The sequence below is a fragment of the Sturnus vulgaris genome, chromosome 3, assembly GCF_052056855.1.
Source record: "Sturnus vulgaris isolate bStuVul1 chromosome 3, bStuVul1.hap1, whole genome shotgun sequence".
NCBI lineage: Eukaryota > Metazoa > Chordata > Aves > Passeriformes > Sturnidae > Sturnus > Sturnus vulgaris.
The window spans coordinates 34,347,609-34,367,391 of NC_142245.1; the positions used below are offsets into that span (position 1 = coordinate 34,347,609).

General features: G+C 38.7%; 1 protein-coding gene across 1 annotated transcript in view; it reads right to left on the reverse strand.

Annotated features, from left to right (window-relative positions):
* Positions 1–17,484, reverse strand: part of SMYD3 (SET and MYND domain containing 3) — a 388,566-nt gene extending 371,082 nt beyond the window's left edge. Inside the window, exon 1 of the mRNA XM_014878069.2 lies at positions 17,089–17,484. Within this exon, the coding sequence (XP_014733555.2) occupies positions 17,089–17,252 (164 nt within the window). The 5' untranslated portion in view covers positions 17,253–17,484. The remainder of the gene's footprint in view (positions 1–17,088) is intronic.
* Positions 17,485–19,783: the final 2,299 nt, after the last annotated feature.

Consider the following 19,783-nt stretch of genomic DNA (forward strand, 5'->3'; position numbering starts at 1 on the left):
TGTTACCACAGAACAGCTGAAGAATACATGATGTTATTTCATGATGCAAATTAGTCTAAGGAAAATAGTTCTGAATTGCAAAGTTAAAGCTAAATAAAAGTTCTGTCCTTCTCTATGGCATATCAACTTTTTTTTCCCTCTGGTATATATGACAACGATGAAGAAAGAACATCTTTTAACTAGAACTGGCACTGAATTCTACTTCTGAAAACTACTTCTGGCAGAAGGTAAGACAAAACTCCTGCAGCATTCAACTCCTTTAAAATCCATACACATATAAGAGATCTGTGAGCAGAAAGAAAAACAGCTGGCAAAGTCTTTTTTTATCAAATCAATCTTTCCTCACACAAGTGTGTCACATGATCATATAACTATTCCACTCTACTCTATATGCTTTAAATTAATTCTGAGCCACCAAAACCATTTCACAGAAAATTCTATGATCACCAAAGTGATCACATAGAGACAAATGATGTGAAAATACTCAGTTATTCAAAGCAACCACAGCTGATATAGAGAGATTTTGTACACAGCCTGTTACAATTGAACATGCAAGACTATAATACCACCTAGTTTTTACTTAATAAAATCCACAATTTAGTTTTTTTCTACTCACAGTTTACTTGTTATTTATTTCATATAGCGACAGAGTATGTCAATTTTATAACCTATATCATATATTCCAAAGCAGAAGGGGTTTTAAGTCAAATCTGCACACCTTTTTCAGAGCCTAACATCCTTCATAATTCCAGTTCTTTGTAGTCATTTTGTTTCTCATTAGCAAATTCATTTCTTTGCTGGCAGAGTAATTGACAAATACATCAAGCATCAATAGCCAGGCCAAGGAAATACTTATTTCTCAGGTAGGCACAGAGCTTTAGATGATAGTCCATATCTACAGTAGTTTTAAACACTTCAGCATAAGAAGTTCCCGGTTTAAGAGCACCTTCTAGTCACAGAGTGGCTTGTGGTCATTGTTCACATTCTGTTAAACAATTTTCAATAAAACAGATGTATCACTGGAAGATAATTTTTCATTTCAGTGTTGACCATACTTCCTCATTCACCAGAAAGATAACCATGAGCATGTTTACATCTGGGCTAGAACCTGCAGATTAAAGCCAGTGTGTCTGAACACAAGGAAATTATCTCATCTCATATGATCAGTGTGACTGGAACCCTCCTCATCTTTCTGTTCTGAACGTTCTTCTCCTTTCCCAGTGGAGTTGAGTTTTTTGAGTGGGTCTGCAGAGCTAATCTCCAGAACAATGTCAGCCATGCAATCTCATAGGATGGGATCAACTGTGAGGAAGGAACAAAGACTTAAGTACAACTGCATCAATAGTAACAAAGACAATTTATCAAAATCTTCACTTGCTATTAGAAATGAAAAAAAATACGGGCACATTTGAAGATATAAATCATCTCTTCTATTACTGAAAACTTCTCAGCATTAGTAGGATATTTAATATACCAACATTCAGAGAAACAGTCTAATATCTTTTGGTAGCAAAAGGAATCCACATTTTGTATCAAAAATGTTATAACAGAATAGTTCACAAAGCAGGAGGAAAAAATAACCCTAACTAAGAGATCTTCCTGTACATAAATCAGGCTTTAAAATTCAAACTCAATTTTCTAATCAAAATCCAAATCCACAGTCCAAATTTAATCAAAAGTCACTTTAGCAAATTAACCGTTTAAAGATCCTACAGTCCTGAAAAATGCTGCAGGCTTCCTTTTAGGTCTTCTGCAAATAAGAGGGTAAGAATTTAAAAGGGAAAAGAAAAATGTTGAAGGGCTTAAATAAAAAAGCAACTCCAAAATATATCGAGATCTAAAGGATTTCTTTTTCTTGTGCCAGGCATGTGAAATGCACATTTCCCTAGTACTGTAACAGATGTTCCGAGTTCTCATGTATTCTTGAAGTATAATTTCCCAATTCATTGCAGCATCTTACAGAAATGAAATAGCAAGAGTAAGCATTCATTTCCTGAAACTTGAGTTCGAATACTGATTAGGTCAGAAATGAAGTGAAATGGCTCACTCCTACAAGATAACCCATCTCCTGTACCTTATGTCCAATGTCTAATCCCTTCAACAGGAGTGGGCACACCCAAACACCTCCTAAGGTCAGACCTCGTGTTCAGAGAACAGAAAGCAACAAACCTAATTCTTGCTGAGAAATCTGATTGCAACTGCAAAAATACATTTAAAATAGAGCACAATTTCAAATTTCAGATTAGCTGAAGCATGTGGAAGGCATCAACCAAAATTAGTGTTAAAGAACATCAGCTCCTATTCTATTGGAAAGGGATACACAAGTGTACTTTGGCCACTGAGAAAACAAAACCAAAGTATCATGAAGCCTCAGTTAAATTTTGGTGGGTTTCACTTGCTTTTCTTGCTACCAGCCATTTTGCAAGTGGGTAGACGAGCTTCACTTGTAATTTCTCCTTTTTTTAATTTTAAACTTGTCTACACAGAGAAATTCAACATTTGTCAAGAAAGATGAAGTTGTCTAAGTCTTACAGCCTAACTAAACATTGTTTCTGTGTCTGGCACCGATTTTTTTAATCATCATCTTTTCAGTGAAACTGAGCATGCAATTAAAAAACCTAATCATACTACTAAGACTTTTTAGACAAATTATCTTTACTAATGTTGAGTATTTAAAGTGAGGCTAGGAAGAATGTTAGTCAAATGCAACTTTAAATTATTGATTAGTTTAAAAAAAACCCAGCAAAGCAGAATAGTGTTTTTGCATGACATAGAAAAGCAATTTAATTCTGGGTATTTTTTGGTTTAGGCTGGGGCTTTTTTTCTACAATTAAGGTTATTGCAAATTATTCTCCAGGCATATTTTTAAGTCCCAATCATGTCCATTCACTTCTTCAAACTCTACTTAACCTCTTGATTGTTCATTCCCTGGGTTGCTACTACCTGTGTTCACTGGAAACAGCTTCCATTCACAACAAAATCCTGGAAAAATTCTTCATCTTATTGTGAAACAGCTTTGTTTACACAACAAACCAGGACACATCTGTCCTCCCTTTGGAAACATTTTGGCTGTGGAGGCCTCAAAAGAAAACAAGCCACAGAGGACCTTGGTCATTGGTGAAACCCCAACAGGTGAATTCACGTGGTGAAAGGAAAGCACAGCTCCTGAAGAGAGGGCCAGGCTCAGCTTGGAGCAGGTATTCCAGAAACAGCATGGAGCACCTGACCTCCACACCCAGCAGCACCTCTCACAGCACGACCTAAATAGCACTTCGGGGGTTTAATTAAAGCAAAGCACAAGGATGCTGCTGCACTGACATCCCCCAACCCCACAGCATAATTAAGCAGTTTTCAGTCTTTCAGCGTGAGGAGAAGAATATCTTTGATTTGCTTCAAAGTCCACTGCTGAAACAGACTAAGGAACTAGACTGAGTAACTGGAAAACATCGCTCCTGGTGGACAGTTCTATAGGAACCACAGTCACATCGACATGCAGTGTTGATGCTGTACACATTTCAGAGTCAATTTCCTGCCAGTGAGGCTTTGTCAATACACAATTATGCAACAGAGCAACAGATCAAAAACTAGTACAAAGCAGGAAGAGAGTCCAAATGCTTTTAATGTTTTTCCAGTAAGTGCTATGATATTCTTAAAATAGAAAAAGATATAACTTTTATTTGAAGGGTTCCTCCAAAAGCCTGATATTGAAGCCAATACTGTACAAAGCTTTGTGGTAAATCTCATTAAGTAACAGGTCTATTTGATGGCCTACCATCACCATAATTACTTTGCACAGAGTGCCAGCAGTAACTGCATTGCTTTAGTAGAAACTTGCTTCCTCAAATGCACATCATATTTATATGATAAATAGAACCTCAGTAACTTTAAAATAAAAATCAAGAAGAAGGAATTAATGGATTTTTGTAATAAGTTTTATCTAAAATTGGGAATAACTTAAATAATATTGGGAAATAACTTTGCGAAATTAAGAACTAAATTTTTAGGACTGTTCAAACATAATTTTTTATTTATTTCAGCTATGAGGTAAGTTTAAGAAAACATCATTCTCCCAATAAAAGTAATCTAGATTTTTTTTACTGTGTAAGAAGCATACATATGCACAAAAAGAAAACACACCCAACCAAAAAAAGATGCACTTTCAGAAATTACCAATTCTAGGAGTCATACAAGCTGAACAAAACTAAAACCTTTTTCTGTCGTTATTCTAACAGGAGATAACTGCAGGGGTGAGTCCACAGAGATTTTATTCTTCCTTATTGTGAACTCACATCCCCATCAGCAGTAAACAAGAGATGCAGATGTCAAGGACAGACTTTATTTCATAGGTACCTGCCTAGGAAAAACCGGAGGTCATTCATTTTCACCAGTCAGAATGAATACTAAGGACTCACCACAAGATAAATACAAAACGGTATTTTTTTAAAAGCTACTAGGAATTTGTGGGAAAATTGGAGGCATTTCAAAGTTTTGCTTGCAGAATGGGGCAGGATGGCAGGGGAAGAGAAGGTTTTTGTTGTGTAGTCCTGGGAGAAAGCACAGCCTGGAATGACATTCTTAAACCCACAACCATTGATTAAACATTGTCTTAAGGCAAAAATTCTACACAATGAGCTTAAGCATGCATTACAGTTTGTAGCTAAGTTATTATCTGCAATAAACTGATAACCATTCATTAACTTCTGAGCATAGGAGACAACTGGCAAGCTATTTCATGCCTCAAAGAATTTACAACAAAAGGGAGGCAAGCACACAGTGCAGGTGACTTTGTATTGGGAAAATAAAATGAATATTTAAAAATGCCATTACCTTCCAGCTATAAAATGGATCGACATGGAGATGTTCCAACAAATGCAGTTTTTAAAACTGATTCTGAATCCTTATGTGCTATAAGCAGAAAAGTAAGAATAGTCTTTCAATTAATAACAATCAGCTATTAGTAAAGCACTTTTTGGTGAAAATTAATTTTAATATTAAGGCCTATATGAACAAGTACCAAATACGTGCTTCAAAAGCAACCCTAACTACAAGGGTCACAAAATAGTATGTGTACTGACAGACACAGCCTGTAAGACTCCACGGAGGGAGGTTGAAAAGAAGATATGAAAATTAAAAATTAATAAGTCTACAGCACAGTAGTTGTGAACAGACATATTCCCAAAGTCACAACTTCCAAGGCAATCTCTAAGGACAATATCTTTGGCTCCATTATCATTTCTAACCCACTTGGGAGTGCTGTAAATTATTTCATCTGCCTCAAAGCAGATTAGGGGAAGGAAAGCTGCAGCAGTGACCAGAGCCCTATGTCAGCTCCCCACAAGAAAAAGCCAAACATCACTGCATTCTGTGCACGCCAAACGCTGACATTGCTGAGAGCTACTTATTCAAAGACAAAATATGTCCTTTAATAATTCAACTCCCCCTGAGACTCAGGAACAAGATAAGAGGCTAAAACCAACTTTGGAACAGGATATTCAGAGCTGCAGGTAACATCCACGTTCATTGGTACAGACTGTGATACCTTATGTCATTTTCTGCCAGGCAGAAAATGTGATTTTTTTTCAGGCAGCACAACCACCCCAATGGCACCATGCAAACAGCCTCAGGCTCTCCAGCTGCATGCCTTGCATTGGTGCTTTCATCTCACAGCCCCTGTGACCAAATGCAAAGTCACAACTTTCTACTGCCCAGCTCAAAATCCAGTTCCCTCCACACCAGTTTGCCTACAAGTTCATAGAGATCTTTTCAATTAAAAAAAAAAAAAATCTTGTCTATTTAAACCATTTCTACACTCTCCATAAGATGCTTTGCAACTTCTGGAAATTCAAATCTTGTACAGAAATTATTAATCTCTTCCCAGTCTTGCATTTTCCTTGTCATTTTTTTAAATATTGCCATGAGTCACACAGAGGGTCATAGCCATGTAACTTTCCAGGGAAAACTAGGACTTCATTAAAAATCTGTAAAAATCTGAGATTTTTACACAAAAATTGGAAAGCACTTTTCAAACTTTTCATACCATAAATACATTGTTAACTTCAGCTTCCATCCGCTATATTTTTTCTTTGATTTGATAATTGATTTATACCACAGTATCATCCATAGCAGACAAGTACTTTAAAAAACTGACATGTTTTTCCCTTATGATCAGTTTTCCCAGAAATATTTAATATCTTTTCTGCTATGAGCAGCTCTCTATGAGCAGGTTATGTCTCTTGAGTCCATTTCACGTAAACAATTTTTCACACAGACATTTTCTTTAGTCTGTTGTAATTCACATTCCACTGGCCTCTTTACTGTTCCATCTACAGTATCAGTTAAGCTGAATTTTTTTTTCCACACACCTTTTTTTTTGCCAAGGACAAGCAAGTTTCACAGCTTTTGAAACTGAAAGGAACAACCATAACATCCAGCAAACTGCATGGGCCATAAAGTTTTGCATGGCAAAGCTTTCAGCTCTGGCACAATTAGGATATATTCACCAATTTTTAAAAGCCATGTTAATTCCAAGCATACATATAAACCTGTTGGTGTTGGACTGTTTCCTAGTGGTACCATTAAATTTATAGCAGATATGCTTTCTGTTGCCTATAATCACTTTTTAAGATTTTTCAAGTGGTTTAAGGTCAAATATTGCCCTTAAGGTGATATACAAACATATAATTTAAACATTTTTATTTTACACTCTATCAACAGCTTCTAAATATATGAGTGAATGCAATAAACCTCAAACCTCTCTCAAACAGATAATCTAGGAAAGACCTTAAATTTAACAGACAAAAGAAGGTCTCTAATTCTCCAATTATGTATATGAACTACAAGGTTATCCCTCATCTGTCGTGCTCCTCATACATGCATTAAAATATACAAATCAGCTGACAGTATCTTCAGTTTTACTCATGAGCAAGACATTTAAAAAAAAGAGGTGAGCACAGCCATTCTTTGATTTTATTGACCCCTACCTCTCCCAAGCTGTGTTCAAACACTGCCCATGGAGGAGAATGGAGAAAAATGACAACCAGTCCTTACAAGGGAGTTGTGGACACAAATAATGTGACATGTCTTATTGCAAAGGGAATTTCTAAAAATGTGGTGAACAGCACCAGAAAGTGATAAATGCTCCCTGAAATACCAAATAAAACAAACACTATCAAAATAAAAATCCAGTAACTTCCTAATCAAAGCAAAATTAGTTAAATATAGAATTTGGCACACACATACCAAATTCCACACATTCATTCATACTTTATCCTAAATTCCATAAGGGGCATTACCTCAGCATTATTGAATTCAACCTGTGTCATATTTTATATACATGCAACACAATTCTCCTGTCAGTACACTTTTTAGTAGAAAGGTGAACCCAGTAAAACAACCCCATGCCAAATTTTCACAAAGTCTTTAGAGGCATCTAATTCTTTTGCATACAATGCTCAGCAAGTCTGCACTCCTTATGGAATGTCACTTAAAACTGAATTTAAGTAGTTTTGACTTACCAGAACATAGAATAAAGCAGTAATCACATAAAACAGTGAATGTAATTCAATCAAAATGACTGCCAAAGCAGCAATGGTTATTTATTGGCAGCAAAACCCACATATAAGCAATACACTGACTACGTGTCTAATAAAATAATAGGTATCCATTGGAAGTGGCAAGAATAACTTCTGTCAGCAACTGGGTTGCTAACTAAGAGACTCTATAACTTTCCTGCTATTTTTATACCTGTCACTCCTTTTAGTGCTCATCAGCACAATTCATCTTTCTTAGCCGAAAAGGAACATTTAATAGTAAGAGATACTTATTTACTTACATACGTATGATGTGCTTATTTTGTGGACCAAAACTAAAGCAGAAAGAAGACCCAACATAATACTGCAAAGATCTTACTGATGATAAAATACATTTCATAACTATATCTGTTTTATACCTGATATTATATATATCTTGTGTGGATTACTGCATAGCCTCTTTTTCCTGGGGCAAAGGAAAAAGATAAATCAATCATCACATGTTGAGTTTCAAACAATATTTCAGGAAATTGTTTCCATGGCTATTCCATCTTTTGTGCAGGAATATCAACTACTGCAACTGTTTTAATATGACAAGTGGATAAAATTCATAAATAGCTGAGTAGCCAATCTCATTTGCTAAACCAACATAGATGCTTCTGACCATAAATCTCTGAAGTGGTTTTCTGTCCCGCTTCATTTTTTCTCTCAAATCTGTCAATCTGTTTTTGCTTTTTCAGGAATCTGGACTAAGATACTTTCAACAGCTGGAGGACTTGGAGTCAATACACCACAGAAATCAAAGCCAGCTACACAAAGTACAAAACCATGCCAACATTCACTCAATGCTTAAAATATGTGTACCCAGAATTTGATCAAAAAAAACTTAATTTTTTTTTTCCAAAGGAAATTAAACTGTAGTGTACTAGCCCGGCATAAACTTTCTGATCCCATACAATATTCAGTAAATATTTTAAACACAATTATCTGCAAAGTGGAATTTATTTCTTACACACAAGGTGCATAGAAATGGAGGAGAGAAAACTTATGATATCTACTTTTATACACAGCAAGTCTTCCTTGGTACACCACTTATCTCAGAAGGAGAAGCAGGCTCTGTTTCTCTGATGGAAAACAGCAGCCAGGCCACAGAAAGAAGAAGAGGTGTAATATTTTATCTTACCAAGGAGGAGTAGCACTTAACACAACAGGAGAAAAAAAAAAACAAAAAACACCAAGTCAGCACTCCAGTTTGAACCTTTATGTTAAAGTGAGCTGCTTTCAAGTTCCTCTTGACTAATAAATAAAAACAAGTTTTTGCCTGAGAAGCACAAAATACACTGAACAAGTATTTTACCCTAAGAAATATAGACAGTTGATTACATGCTCAGTATATCCTGGTCCAAATCCCTCCTCCCTGAGGACCATGCCTCACCAAACATCTCAACTTCTTTTTCCCTATTCTACCAAGCTCCTTCCCACTAACCAAGAATGCCATCACCAAAGAAGCTGTATTTTCAGGTTCACCAGTGCACACTCCCAGCATTGGAATTAGAATGAGACATTTGAATTGGATTGTATGAATGAGAGATAATTGGGTGAACTGTAAGAAGAGGCTTACAGTTGATAAGACGTTTTCATTTCCTCTTTTTACTTAGTGATCTTTACTTAGATCTTTTACTCCTTTTCTGCACTTCCACATCTTCTGTGATTCTGAGATCATAACCACTCCTAATCACACCCTCATAAGCAGTGCTCAAGATACTTGCTGGCTTTTTTTGCTTTGAATGCATAAACCTGATGGCACAGTCAGCACACAAACACTAAGTGAACAGCCAGGGCAATCCCACCCTGAGTGAAGCCAAAATTTCCTACCTATTGACTGCAGGATGAAGAACTCAGAGGCCAAGAAGATACTTCAAAAAAATATTCAGCCTTTAATTTAAGATTGAACAATGAAATCAATAGCAAAGCAAGCCCTGAGCTGAAGGCAGCTAGCAGTTATGATGATAAACAGGAAAGCTAAATATTGCATGAATAGGAATTACTGGTGTTCAACCAATTGTGCCACTTGACAACAACCCTAGAGTTATCAGGACATCCTTAGGAATGATTCAAAACTTTCCCTTGGCCTCCAAAAATAAATCTCCCAGTCAGCCACAGAGGTGCTGTGAGAATTGTGATTGATGGAATTAAGCACAGATCCCAAAATGAGTAAAATCAGTTTCAAAAATGAAGTCAGAAAGGTTGATAAACTCCCAGGGAACCAAGACTTAAGTCAAAGAGAAAGTATTTTTTTTGTGGTAAGAAACAACTGCAAGTGTCTGCAGTGTTTCTTCTGCTAAAGTGAAGCAAGGATATGCGTCTGAGGAAGTAAAATATGACTAAAACATGCGTTCATAAAGAAATGAGAGTGGAGTCCCACGGTCCAGGACTAGGCTGGGATACAAGGCAGAAAAAAATGTCCTCAGCACTAACAAGCCACTCAATCCTGCATGCCTGGAAGCCCTACTTCCCCAAAAGACATCCATAAGAGCTCTGAAATTCCTCTAACTGTTCTTCTTAGAGTTTCCTCTTTAGCTACAGCAGACTAAAGGCCAGCTACTACCAGACAGCACAGCCCCGACCATCAGACCTTGACTTCCATTCAGTGGCCACTTCAGCTCTGTTCCCCCGCAGTAAGCTGATTCAAGAGCACTAAGACTTTTCTGTTTTGGTGAAGTATGCTTTCTGCCAGTTTATCTCTCTGCACTAGTGTATCATAGGTCATATGAGCAGCAAAGTGCCAAACGAGAAGCAGAAGGTGCACGCAGGAAGGAGAGCAAGGACTCGGGAGAGCAGTAAGAATGCCTGCCCTTTCAGCAGCTCCCAGCCAGCACAACAGGTAACTTCTCATGCAGATCCATAACCCACTTCAAAACATGAATGACTGGGGCAGAGAGACATGCAGAACATTCTATCAGCCTCATCTATCTAATTTTGGATAATTTAAAACAGTTGTTGTAACTGAAGACAACAAGGTTCTTCAAGGAAAATCAGCATCATCCCATACAGGATACAGGCAAAAGCACACAGTGGCTTTTGAGGACAGCCACAATGGAAGTAACCACTAACAATTCATTAATTCCAATACCTGTGCACAAGATATCAGTAGCAGTTCTTAAAGAATTCAAACAATAAATTCCTAATGCAGTACAAAACTTTGAGCAACTCACACACAATTAAAAACTTTCTTTGGGAAATATCTGGAACTAATTGTGCCGTTACATTAGCTAGAGGTTACCATATTTTAATCACTTATGTTTTCCCTTCCAGTGCTTATTATAATTTTGTACTTGCACAATTACAGTTCAACCTAAGGAAATGCATACTAAAGACAATCCACTCCATAAACTTATTTGCATCATTTTATCAATAACCACAAGCAAAAAGTATTTATACAGAGCATATTAATATTTTAAAACATTAATATTAGGGACTCCACCATGCAGAACAGAAATACAGTATCAGGCGTGGCTTGCAGACACACAGTAAAACGTAAATTGAGTAAAATCTACAAGATGACTACAACTTAAATGGTCAGTCACAGCTTGACAGGACAATTTTGATACAATACCTTTCAAATTACAGAGCACTATAAGCATGAAATTGTATACACAAAATCCCAACACAGTTATAGCTTTAGGGCCCTTTAAAGTATGTCTAAAATTTTCATTTTCCATAAATGACAGGCACAGCAATAAAAACTCTTGACCTGAGAGAATTTATTTTTAACAATGCCTCTCCCTTTTCTGTTTCTCCTATTATTAACAGGAGCAGAGCCAGACTGGCAGCAGCAGACACGAACAACAGCCTTGAGACCACAAAATAGGGGAGGAAGGAGACTAGCATGACCCATATATTACCTAAAGCAAACTCAGAGCATCCAAAGCAGTGAGGAGACACCAACTGAAGACCAAAATACAGTATAATGAGAAGAAGGGGTACAGCTAACAGAACATGAATTACATTCTCAAAACAAGCCTCTAGGATCAATGAACAGTCAGATAAAAACACCCACCAAGGGATATTGCTAACAGTAACACATGAAACTCCTGACCACACTAAAAAGGGTGCTGTGAGGGAAGTAAACCAATTCAACAGGCAAGCCAGGACAACTTCTTATGAATGCAATCCTGAATGCCAGAGCTTCCTTCTTCCCCCTGCTTCAACCTGACTCCAAATAGAAGGAATGGGAGATGGAGATTGTAAGTGTAATTTCTGCTACAGACCTTCTCTGGATGAAGGAAAGCACAGTCTATATCTTCATTCTCTCTCACAAAGGATTTTCCTGGCAGCATGGGACAACAGCCTGAAAGCCACTTCTATGGCTCCAACTGGCATGAGGGCAGGAAAAAAAAGCATTTCCTATGCTGCTTTTCATAAAAAAGTGCTTCAATACTATGGAAGCAAGTTGAGATGGGGGCGGGAGAGTCTCTTTTAAGGAAAATGCTGCCTTTTTTCAGGCTATCATTCAGCTACAGAGACAAACATTATTGGTGGTGGTGTTCAGCTTCTCAGGTCTTGGGAAACATTCTTACAAATGTACATAGAACCTGAAATTACAATACTTTGTATAGCTTCTATCCCACATACAATTTTGTTTCACATGCTTTGCTCTTACTTCACACTTCAGGTACATCAAGGGTCAGTGCTGCAATCTCACTCCTAACTGTCAGGATGCTCCATCAAACTACAGCATATTATTCCCAGGATTATCCTATCCTGGAAGCATAAAAACATACCTGCTCCTAATACTCATACTGTGATTACTACGATTTTTTTTATATTCCTCTACTCCGTAAGAAGTTACTCACATCTTGAAAACTACTAGAACTCTGTCTAGAATTTTGACTGGCACTGAAGGGACACCAAATACACCATACGTCTCACATTTAAGAAACTTTATTGACATATTGACATGGCACCAAGGTCATGATGACCAACTTTATTCATTTATGTGGTAAGTCTAAGAATTATGTTCTTACATATGTTTAAGGAATTTTAAAAACATTGTTGTTCCATTCTACAACCAACTATGGAAATACAATATTCCACAGGAGGGAAAAACATCTTTTTATACAAGCAAACGATGAAATATGGATATTGTTTTATATCTAAAGAACTATAATATTTAACTATTTTCATTTGATGAGAACTGATGAAAAGTTAAAAGTCAGAGGATGTATCATCAAATATTCATTTTCCACACTTTAGAATCCCTGTAGAACAAAATATACGGATAGTAGGAACACCTAGAGCAACAAAACAGGATGCTTTCAAGAAATTAGTTTCAATTTAGAGCTATTTCTGTATTAATCAGCAACAAAAGATATAAAAAAGGAGGCAGTGTAGCTTTCATAGGCTTGTGCATTACTGGAAGTCTCATACACGCTAAACATCACATAATAAGAGGATCCATTAGCTTGCACCTAATCACCCAGCAAAGCTGGAAGCAGCAGAACTCAGGTGCTGTGCTAAAAGGGATACTCTCTTTGGTGCTTAAAGGAAGCATCTCAGCTTTATCAGTGAATGACAGAACTTCACGGAGGAACTCTCATTGCTAAAGAGCCAAAATAATGAGCTCCTCTCCTCTCTTGACCTCGCTGCTGCAGTGTGAAAGGGGTTCACTCGAACAGTTAACAACGAGGTGTCCTCAGCAGAACCACACCACTCGAAGCCACAGGCACAGTGGTAGGAAGGACCATGCAATCACAACCATCCCCCCTGTCACTCTCTTTCCGAGTCAAACCCTGCTTCTCTCTACTTAAAAAATTCCATACCATGGTTGAACTAACGGTATTTCTGTACCTTAGGGCTGCCATTAACTCTGACACTATACTTTAACAACTGTATGCCAGCTTTCATGGTGATGAAGAAACACAATGTTGTATTAGCAGCAATAATGTTGTCATAATAGCAATAATAATAATAACAATAATAATAATAACAAAGCAGCCAACTTAAGAGCGTGTCAATGCTGAAGACACAGGACTGAATGCAAAGATGTTTCCATCTGGCTATTTTTAAATAAGGTGAAATCAAGCAAGGAGCAGATAATTGCTGGCCTGTGTTTAGTACCCTGTAATCACCCAACTGTTCAGGCTTGGTTATATTTCCCATACTGCAATAATGTTTGCTATCACATCTAGCTTATTACCACTCCTAGCTTTAATGTTTTTTCTCTTTCAAAATATGTTTAGAAAACTTGTAGTCATTCAAAAACACATACTTCCTCTTAACCCACTTCCAGAGTCTGAACCTCTGACTTTACCAAACAAGAAACACTAATGCCTTTTATTTCATAGTCTATACATAATGTTGTTCATTACTTATTCTCACATATTCATTTCCCTCAAAGGCATAAATGATATAGCATTTTGAAACAGGATGGTGTTACCTTTTTTTCCGACTTTTTCTGAGACTAGGATTCTATAAAGATTTTTTCTTCATTCCTCAGTATCAACTAGGACTTACATTTTCTTGCAGCAGATTCTTTTAACTACAAGGCATCACAGAAATGTTTTGTGAAAAACAAACACCAGAGGTATCATTGACTTCCACTTCATTTTGATTCCAATCTATAAGAGGCTGGGTATATTTTGAATTCAAAATCTGAGAATCAGACCAACATTAAAGAGGCATTAAAGCATGGAAGAAACCATAAAGAAAACTTTTAATTAGTAAGAGAAAAAAATATTTTCTCTTGCTTTCCTCAGGAGATTGTTGGAAAAAATGCTGGCCATTCAAATTTTATCACACTACAGATACTCTTGCAAAAAACATACCATAATGCAATACATCATGTTTTCCCAAGACATTGCTTCCATAGAAATACACACTGTCACTCAAAAAATACTCAATCAAAATTTGTATTTCAGAGCAAGTATTTATCATGTATCCTATTTCCAGATAGTATTTTTTATAATTGCTAACAGAATACCATTCAAACAGCTATGCTATCATATTAAACCATCTACAGCAGAGCATTTTAGCCCAGCCTTATAGGAAAAAACCATGAACCTCTTCATTAGAAAATACAGTGCTCTATTTGAAATAAGAAGAAAACATAAAAGAGGAGACAGTGACAAAAATCTGCCATCTGCTCTACATAAAATGTAGACCTAACAACAATAACCCAAAAACTTACTGTCAGTATAAAAACAGTACCAACAGCCCAGTAAGATAAGGAAGGGTTGTTAATCTTTCTACCATTAGATGCATTGTGTATTTAAATACGTCCTTGTATATAAACACTTCAGCACTTGAAATCCACAATACTATTCACTTTAATTGAGTTAAGACTAAGCAGAACTACGTCACTATCTGAGCTTTCCTTTCTAAAACAGAGCAGCAAACTGCCCCCAACAGCCAATCTTACCCTGCTTTGGTACATCACACCCTTGCTGTAGGAACTAGGCCAAGATCACAGAATAAGTCAGCAGCATCACAAGCCTGTGAGCCCAAATCCTGGCAAGACCATGCTGCCTCTCAGTCCAAAAGGAAGATATTCTGCTCTTCACCACCCATCTTGTGGCTCACCCAGCAATTCTCATACAGCCTAAAACTGCACCAAACATCCTCTACTACAAGCCGAGACACAAATGCAAGCATAGAATTACATATCACAATGTAAAATCTCAAACATTAATTGCATATATAAAAGGATTGCTAAAACACTAAATCAACGTTAATAACTAGATTTTTTTTTGTGTGTTCCTGTACTGCCACCTAACGATCAGAGTGAAAAACAGGAACAGTAGCGGATGGCGTGATTTTTGTCTCTAGTCCTGGAAGAGAGAAGTAACATTTTTCTGATGCCTCACTTTGAGCTAAGACCACACCAGATTCATCCAGATCGATGAAACAGTTCTATTTCATATTACAGTTTAGTGGTGCTTCACCATTTGCCTAATTTCTATACATTACAAAAAAAAAAAAAAAATTTTGAAATCTCTGTATAGATGTATATAGCTCCTTTAATTAGATAGAGGTCTAATTGGACAATCTTTATCCATAAACTTTGTCTAGCCACAGCATATTTTGCAAAGGAAGAGAGATTAGTGGAAATATACTTTTGACTTCCCTATTTACTTTTTAAAATTTAACTCCTATCATTATATAGGAAAAAAAAAAAGAAACCACAAATTAATAACCTCTCGTGATATAACAAGTTGGTAATACCATTATTTCTCCCTATAAAACATGCCCTGGTTGCACGTCTACATCCAAACACCTCAGATTCACTTTTATTCCACCTGTTGCTGACCTCAGCCTGTCTTCTGAAGTCTGAAGTCTCTCCCAAATTCAAGTGGGAAATGTTCAGTCACCACCCCAAAGGACCCTGATGTCACAAGTCAGACTTCACAGATATAATAGCTAAAAATCTTTAGAGTTTGGTATTTATTTAGGGTTTTTTTTGGAGGAGTTTTTGCTTTGGTTGGGGTTATTTTTCAATATGCTGAAGATAACAAGATGCATCTTACAAGAGGAAAGCATCACCTGGAATACATTGGCAACTTTTTCTTTGATTAAATGAGAAATCTCGTATCTTTAAATAGAAGCCGAGATGCCCCGTAATGGATATGAAGCAAATCACGTGGACTGTTTCAACAAACAAAACCTACAGCCCAAATTAAAAAAAAAAAAACAAAAAAAACCAAAAAACAAAAAACAAACCACCAGAGCAAAAACCTAAAAAAAAGTTAGCAGTGTCGAATTTTCTCCTATCTCTCTTCTTCACGTCTTGGCAACTATACAGGGGTTTAGCTTCTCTCTAGCAGTATGTTTCAGGAATTAATATACAGATAGGTATTAATATACAGGTGTTCCTTTAACAGCTCTACCACAATCCAGTGTGCTGGGAAACTGCTCCAGATTAGAAAAGCAGTTTTGTTTGTTTCCTTCTAAACACAGAAAGTTACTGTACGTTTGTCAGTTTCCACTTGCAAGGATTTGCGGGAGGAAGGCAGGAACTCATTGACGGCACGTCTCAAAGCCAGGATAAACCCGGGCAGCTAACACCAAACTGCAACACCGCCCGCTGCCTATTTCATGGAGGCTGGAGCACTCCCAGCTCCATACGCGCCCAGGGCACGGCTCCCTTCTCCCCGCCTCACGGCCAGGGAGCACCTGAGCGGAGCCGGGACCCTCCCACCGCCGCCGGCCCGACGGGAAAACCCCGGGCCACGCCGGCACTGCCGCCTCCTGCCAGCCCGGGAACCCTGCCCAGGAACTGCCCGCGCCCGGGAAGAGGCGACATCTTCAAAAAAGCCGCTTTAAAATAAAAAGCCCCCAGTTAAAGAGAGCGGCAAGCCTCGCAGCTCAGCCCTGGCAGCACATAGCTGCAGAGCCTTGCACAGCGAACTCCTCCCCGGAGCACGTCTCGTCTCGTCTCCCCATCCCATCCCATCCCATCCCGTCCCGTCCCTCCCCGCACTCCGGCCCCGCAGGCACAGCGCGGCCCCGCCCCGGCGGAAGGGGCGGGGCTGGCGGCAATGCGGCGCGTTCCCGCCGCTACCTGCGCAGGCAGCGCTCGCACACGCTGCCCAGCTGCTCCTTGGTGAGGACGTAGGCGAAGGGCACGTCGCGGTAGAGCAGCTCTCCGGGCCGCACCCTCCTGCGGGAGCGGAGACCGCTGCCCTTGCCCGGGCTATGGAAGCGTTCCAGCGCCGCCGGCTCCATCCTGCCGCGCCGCCGCCGCCACCGGAGAGGAGGGCGCGGGCCGCCCCGCCCGCCCGCACGTGACCGGGCGCTGCCGCCGCCATCTTAGGTCAGGGCAAGGCCCGGGCGGGCTCTGCGGCGGGCAGGAGCTGGACCCGCGGGCGTGGAGCCCGGGGTTTACGGAACACCGGGTTTGTGTCCTGGGCCAGCACAGCGCAGCCGTACTGAGAGGTGCAGGGCATGCTAGAAGAGGCAGTTAATAGTCCTTATCACTGAAACCCACAGTGGGTCAGGCTGGAAGGGACTACAGTGCGTCACCTGGCGGAGTGGCCCTGCCCAGGGCACAGGTCTGCATCCAGTGGGATCTTGAATATTTCCAGTCAGGGGCGTTCCACAGCCTCTCTGGACAATCTGCTCCAGTGCTCAGCCGCCTACGCAGTAATGAAGCTTTTCTTCATGTGATAATTGATAAAAGATTCGTGTTAATCACAAAAGCATTGGGGTTTGTATAAACCAGAATACTAAGCTCTGAAGTGAAGCATGGACACTAGATAAAGGAAATTATATAATAAAATTATTCTGTTTAAAATCACCTTGTTATGGTTCATTATGTTATGTAACGTTATATTATGTTATGTTTTCCAAATAAGTTGTATCAGCTACCAGATTGCAAAATCAGCCTTCCCAATAGCCCTTCCTGCCTTTGTCTGATCAATACTGCTTATCTCAAGGACCAGACTTCCAGAACTTCTCTGGTGGTTATCTACAAGGACCCGATGGCTATCTGTGACTGATTATCGCCCAGAGGCTTTGTGAATTTGTGTAAGGATGTTTAGTCAACCACCACTGCTTATGACAACAAAAAGCCCAAAAATTATTGATTACAACGAGAAACGACAGTATAAGAAGAGGCTGCAAACCAAAGTTCGGTGGAGCGTGGAGTGGGTGGTGAGCCCTCATGTTCCCCAGCGCACTTCTTGCTCTTTCTATATCAAATAAAGCAATCTAAATTTTGTTGAATATCGAGACTTTTGTCTCATTTATAACATTCATATTCAGGTGGAGTTTCCTGTCCATCAGTTTCTGCCATTGCCTCCTGTCCTATTGCTTGGCACCACTGAGCACAGCCTGGTTCCATCCACCTGGCACTCTCACTTTCCATACTTATACACAAAATATTAAACAGTTCGGTTTACAAAGGATGTGGTATGATAATGATTCAGTCAAAAGACATCCCCAAAAAAGTCATTGTATTATGGCATCTGGATGTATTTCTGTATCTCACTGTGATCTGAATGCAAAGAAATATGACTGGGCCAGTAGCTGCTAGGCACTTTAAGCTCTGGTGGTGGTTCTCACTGAGAATGCACTCCATACACCACAAGTTTTTTTACTTTTTGTCAGAACCATGAGTTAGAGGGACCAGATAAGTGACAATGGAAAAAGCAAAACACTTGCAGAATTAACTAAGGCCATTAGTCTGAGATGTTGGTGTTCAAAGCCTGTGAAATAAGTGCGTTCTCTACGGGTCTGCGTAACTTGCATTCCTTTATGAAGACTACACACATGACACAGGCTAAATGTGCTAAACTGCAGATCGACTCTGGTTTTCCTTATCACGCCTATAGAGGGAGGTAGGGCTTGTGTTTTGGAAAGGAGTGTCGATTCGTGCTATAAAAGAGCACTGAGACATAGACCTAACAGTTCTACCAAGCAGTTGCACAGTGCTAAAAACCACTCCGTTTTGTCCTCAGTGACTATTATTTCAGACTGCAATTGTTTTCATCCAAGTTGCAACAAGGTAATAAGGAATGGTAATATGCATATTAAAACACTGCTATTAGGAAGAACCAAGGTACCTAAAGCCAGAGGATTCTCACAGAAAAATGTATTTTGACATTTGCTTAATGCTGCAATGATGTAATTCATTACCAAAAGAACTGACAGCAGTCTTGCTGTTAGTGAAATCATTATGCATATTACTATGCTTATTTTTAGCTCTTCTAGCAGATTTTTAAAATGTGTTAGTTTACAGTGATACTGTGAGTTTCTCAACAATTAACCTTAGTAGTTATTAAAATATTAGGCAATTAGCTCTGTATTTGGCCTGTATGCTTTACTTCTTCACCTATTAAATATTCTGCATTTTCCTGTCTGTGCTGCTTCAGTTTCTAAGCAGGCATCACCCAAAACCTGTACCAAAAACAACAGAAGTTAACATCTATCTCTATTAGTGGATAAATTTAAGAAATTTATGGTCAAACAAAAAGCATGAACCTAAAGGCCTACCCATGAACTGCAAAAAGTGCACTCGGGGAAGAGCTAATATGAATATATAATACCAGATATGGTTTTCATTATTTTCTCAGTTTTTCTTGACAAGTTTTCTCACTTGTATGTCCAGTAACATAAAAAAACCTTGCAAAGTACAAAAACACGTCAGAGGGAATGCCAGTCTTCTGTCTCACTGACACACAAAATAAAAATCACAACCTTAAAGAACCCAGCTACTCTAGGAAAATCTGAAGTATGAATACCCATAGAAAGGGATT